Source organism: Cricetulus griseus, chromosome 3, assembly GCF_003668045.3.
Source record: "Cricetulus griseus strain 17A/GY chromosome 3, alternate assembly CriGri-PICRH-1.0, whole genome shotgun sequence".
NCBI lineage: Eukaryota > Metazoa > Chordata > Mammalia > Rodentia > Cricetidae > Cricetulus > Cricetulus griseus.
In genome coordinates this window covers 47,524,917-47,530,916 of record NC_048596.1, presented here as the reverse complement: position 1 = coordinate 47,530,916, position 6,000 = coordinate 47,524,917, and the positions used below count along the sequence as shown (strand labels likewise).

General features: G+C 32.4%; 1 protein-coding gene across 1 annotated transcript; it reads left to right on the top strand.

The window, feature by feature from the left end:
* The first annotated feature begins 2,764 nt into the window (after positions 1-2,764).
* On the top strand, positions 2,765-5,041 carry LOC100754265 (olfactory receptor 5B2). Its single transcript, XM_027406793.1, has 2 exons — positions 2,765-3,679; positions 5,024-5,041. The coding sequence occupies exons 1-2, from the start codon at positions 2,765-2,767 to the stop codon at positions 5,039-5,041; spliced, it is 933 nt and encodes a 310-aa protein (XP_027262594.1).
* Positions 5,042-6,000: the final 959 nt, after the last annotated feature.

The window sequence follows — 6,000 nt, the reverse complement described above, 5'->3', positions numbered from 1 at the left end:
TGTGTGTGTGTGTGTGTGTGTGTGTGTGTGTGTGTGTGTGTGTGTTCTTCTCTATGTTTATATTTTTTGGCTTGTATATATTTTGGATGGGAGAGAGGTTTATTTCCTTTACAAGTTTCATTATGGGAAATAATTGAAAATTTTGTATAATCATGTGTAATTAAAGGTGTGAATCTATCTCTTGTTGGTAAAAGTTCAATCCCAGGATTGAAGTTTGATGGCATACATGCAGGTGTTAAAGAAGAAAACTATTTTCTGAGGAAGGAGCATTGTTGGAGGAAGGAATGGTACCAGCATGAAGCGGTATAAGGTTATTCAGTAATGGAAGTTGACCAACAAGAACAAAGGTATAAATTCCATGATTAAGAGCTCATTACTTTGCATATAAATACAGAAAAATATATATAAAATACAGAAAAACCTTACTCAAAATGTACTATATAAGAGAAGAAATTATTTTCATAAAAATAAAACTAAGCAAAATAGAACATACATTAAAACTATTTCCTATGATATTTAGAAGCGTATTATAGAATGTCCTGAAAAGAAAGTAAAATAAAAAGAATAATTACTATTTTTAAATTTCAAAACCAACTAATAAAAGTAATGCAAAATGATGTATGCATATTAAAGTAACCAATGTGATTCCCTTGGGTCATTTAATTGCTTTTTCCACATAATATAAGGACAGAAACTATAGGTAGCCTCTTGGGGGAAGTCTCCAGCACTTTCCAGGTCTGTATAATTTGCTTCAGATTGGCATGTGTGAGACTATGAAACACAAATACAACTCCATATTGCAATTTTGAAGGAATGAACTTCATACCATGCTTCATTGATCAATGTTTTATTTTCAGTGCTAATAGATAACTATAAAGCCTTCTGACCAGAGGATTAGCCAGAAGTCTCAACCATGGTGAGAAAAAGTATCAAAAGATAAATATTAGATTCATATACTTCTAAATTGTTAATTTTGTCTTCAGATTCTCACTGATATCTCTTGTTCAGCCTTATAGCTAGAATTTGCAAAATCTGTTGTAGATGTGACATAATAATGACATTATAAAGAGAAAGAGATCATGGTTAATTTCAACAATGATCCATGTTAACGCTCATTCTTCTATCTTTGGTGCAGAGAACTGAGAATACATTGTACAACTAGGAAAATAGGTGCTTATAATCACATTTAGGGTACATTTCATTGCTGACTTTATATTAGACTGACTGATCTATGTGAATAAACTTTTCTTCTCAAGATATCTGGTAAGGGTGAATATCTAATAAGAATTGTAATTCATGTCAATCCACAGACAGATGTTTCCACTGTAACTATTGAAAAAGTGAAAATATATTTTTCAGGAGAGTCCAAAAACTAAGTTCTAAAGGAGTTATATGTACACACATTTCACTATAGGCAGTTTACTGATTGCCCTCATGTGATATGCAAAGATGAGATTTAAAAAACTGGGATGAACGACACAGATTAGTTTATGTTTTATATTTTGAATATGTTCATCTTTCATATTTACAATATGTTCATCTGTCATAGGAGTTAATAAAATAAACAGACAACATAAAGCATATAAATAATGAAAAAAAGGGAATGTTCCTATTTAAGTGATAAAATAGCCCTGAATGAATCAACAAAGACTGTGTCTTGTGATTTCTCTGAATTCATATCATTGAGAGGACACAATAAATGCAATCTAACTATTTAATTCAGTTGTTGGCAGGTGACAAATATGAAAGTGTCAAACTTTTACTGAGTTTAGAAGTGAACCCAAATACTTATTTATTTGTTGTTTATTCAGTAATTTGTTTAAGAATTAATTAGTGTAAGGGCAAAAGATTTTCTTTTTATTTAAAAATTTTTATCCAACATATTTTGATCATGTTTTCCCCTCCCATAACTACTTCTAGATACTCCCTACCCAACCAACTTTATATCATCTATCTATCTATCTATCTATCTATCTATCTATCTATCTATCTTATATCTTTCTATTATATATCTATCATATATCTTTCTATCATATGTCTGTCTGTCTCTGGCTATCTATCTATCTATCTATCTATCTATCTATCTATCTATCTATCTACCTCTTTCTTACAATCATAAAACCTCACAAAATAAGGGAGAGGGAACTGGGATGAACATATAAAAAGAAGCTTGCTTCTAATTTAAAATTGGGTCTAATTACCATTATAAAAATAAATATATATACAACAAAACAAAATAAAAATAAAATATTATGCCAAAGTTCTAAAAAAAGAAAATCAAATGAAAAGCAATGAAACAAAAAAATTAAGAAAAATCCCCAAATAAAAATTTCATGAAATCCATGGAGTTCATTTTGTATAGACAAACTACTCCTGTGCGTGTCCTGCTCTAGAGTGTGGTTGATATATCCAGTGAGACTACATTGGAGAAAAGTGAGTTTATCTTTTCCAGTGTGTGTCATTTATAGATAGGTTCTTGGTTACAAGACAGAGCCTGTGTCCACTTTCCCTCTCCATGTTGGTGACCCTTCTGGCTGGAACTTTTGCATGGTGCCATAGTCTCTATGGGTTAGTAGCATGTGACATGTATGTAGCAAACACATTAAATTGGCATTCAAAGCCCAGGCTTTGGTAGAAAATCTTTCCAAACAAGTTGTTAGTACAGTGGATGTCTATATCCCATGTTCATATTTCCCTATTTAAGGTTCATTATTACCATATTCTTTTTCTTTCTCATTGCCACAGAACACCAAGCAGCTGTAAAATGACAATAATGAAGAACAGGACAGAAGTCACACAGTTCATTCTCATGGGACTGACCAATGACCCAGGCCTGCAGCTAGCCCTCTTCATTACCTTCCTCCTCATATACATCATCACCCTGATTGGGAACTTGGGGATGATCATGTTGATTCTCTTGGATTCTCGGCTACATACCCCCATGTATTTCTTCCTTGGTAACTTGTCCCTGGTTGATTTTGGTTACTCTTCGGCTGTCACTCCCAAAGTCATGGCTGGGCTCCTAATTGGAGACAAGATCATGTCTTACAATGACTGTGCTACTCAGATGTTCTTTTTTGCAGCCTTTGCTACTGTGGAAAATTTCTTGTTGGCTTCAATGGCCTATGATCGTTATACAGCAGTGTGTAAGCCCCTACACTATGCCAGCTCCATGAATACAAGTATGTGTATGTGTCTGATTATGGCCTGCTATGTCCTTGGCTTGGTGAATGTCTCAGTCTACACTGGTGATATATTCAGTCTTTCCTTCTGTAAGTCTAATGTGGTTCATCATTTTTTCTGTGATATGCCAGCAGTCATGGCACTTTCTTGTTCTGATAGACATGTTAATGAGCTAGTTCTTATTTGTCTAGCTAGCTTCAATATCTTTTTTGCTCTCATAATAATATTAGTATCCTATATTATAATTTTCATAACAATCTTAAAGATGCACTCAGGATCAGGGCATCAGAAGGCTATATCTACTTGTGCCTCCCACTTCACTGCAGTTTCTATTTTCTATGGAACAATTATATTCATGTATTTGCAGCCCAGCTCTAAACATGCAATGGACACTGACAAAATTGTGTCTGTGTTCTACACCATGGTCATTCCCATGCTGAACCCTCTAGTTTACAGCCTGAGAAACAAAGAGGTCAAGAGAGCATTCATGAAAATGGTTCTGAAGGAAAAATAATTATTATGATTATAACATTCAATGTTTTGTGACATAGATGATTAAAATTCATTCTTATCAGATCTTCTTATTACTTGGTTGTGTTTTAACCATACAAGTTCAAGATCTGACTTTTTATTCATGCCTTTGCATATCATTTTCTTCTAGGACTCAAAGAACATTATATGTAGAAGCATAATGTATCAATAAGAATATTTTTGATTTTTTGAGTTTGATTTTTCAAAAATATTTTTACCATTATTAATATACTCAATTATTTATTTTCACATTCTTCTTCTGCTGTATCATGATAGTTAATCTTCATTGTCAACTTGACTAGAGTTTAGTCCCTATTGAAATATACTTCTAGTGATGCTCACTAGGGTGATTCTATGTTTGCTCTATTTTATTGCAGCAGCCATAAGAATAATGAAAGTTTTGTTGGAAGAATTTATCATTAAAAGTTCCTATCCCTGAAATTCTCTTTATTTTAACATTTTCATTGCTAACTGAATTTCTATATTTGTTTCCTCTTTTTTGAATATATATATATATATATATATATATATATATATATATATATGAATATACATGCATACACACACATACATATTCAGGAATTTATGTTTTTCTGTTATCTAAAATGATGCTCTGCAGGTTGTTTAGAATATTCTGTTATAGGGCCACCTGTTATTCTGTCCTCTGCTCATAATTACAAATTTAAGATCATTTGAAAGATTATTTCAGAGAGCAAACCAAAATTAAAAATGTATTGCCTCCACAACCTTCAGAGGACATATAAGGATTATTAATTTTTTTGTAAGAAAGACCTGATACAACTGTTTACCATATATCCTTAAAAATCTATGTCACCATGTCTTACACTATTGTATTTATAGAAAATTAATTGATATAGAAGACCTTTAATGCAACCTGCCACTACATGCCTTACTATTAAGTCTACTGAAGTTTTTATAACTAGATCACTAAGTTCATTTAGCAAATTGTCATGATATACTAGTTTTGTATAAAATTTGGGGCATGGGAGAATGATTAAGTTCCTGCGATATAATCACCCATGTGTAAAAGCTGATGCTGTAGCCAACCATAACATTGTGGGAGCATTTCCAGGAGAAATAAAAATATATTCCTTTAGCACTCATTGTCAGGGATGAACAAAATCATTTTCTATCAATACAGCTGTGAACCAAGTACCAGAATGTGTGTCAATCATTAGAATGATGAAACCATAGCTCATATAGTAGCTTTAATTTGAGTCAACTGCTAATTAAGTTCATCTTAATAATTCTCTGTTAAATTCCAAGAGCCATTGTTTTTCCTTCAGAGGCCAAGAGAATGAACTAAATAGTACACAGTGAGGTTACATACCCATTCATCTTTTAAAATCTCAATAGTGGCACAATTACTACAATCTTCCAGTAATATTATACTTTTTTTGGTTTGCTGTTTATCAGGCAGTGGCAGTTCTAGTGTCTTTTCCTTGTCCTTTACCACAATTTTTAATAACTTTGGAAGGTTCATGTAAACAAGTTAAGTATACCATCTGCTGAGGTTAACTGTTCCAAATATGCACTGTAGAGTTTATGAAATAATATTGGATTTGTTGCTGATTAGGTGGGTTGATCAGGAGGCAAGCCCAGTACAAGTCTGAAGCTAAAACCCGACCTCCATAAAATCATATATTTAACTGGTGAACCACAATAGAATTCTTATTCTAAAATTAGTCTCAATTGAGAGAAATGACTGGTGTTATCTCCAAATTTTAGTTATCTCTTGTATCTATTTCAATATTATCCTGATAAATGACCATAAAAAACCTTGCAAGATTTCCAACAATGGTTTAGAAAAAAAGTTGGACAGTGTATATGAGTCTTCAGTCTATAAACATACACACAGATTTCATTGAGAAACATTTATTACTAGTTTTTATGATTCTAGTAATATTGGTCACCTGACCTAGACTTTCTTATAAAAGTCACATAAAAGCATATTAGTACTTCCTTTTCATTTTGGTTTCAGGGACAGCATAGTCAACTAGTCAATATCACAGTAATTTCATATGCAAAACAAACTGCTACTGCTACTGACTACTTTTTTGAATATTCTTTCCTTTTTGGAAATTTCACTTATTGTCTCTTTCACAATGGAGAACTGTACCTGTTCTCTACCATGTACCCATTGTCACTTTCACAATGGAGGGCTGTAACTGATCTCTACTATCTTAAAATTGAATCAATTTCAATAGTTTTACTTTTCTTTACTGAGTGTCCTTAATTATCAATTTAATTTGGACATCAAAGGAA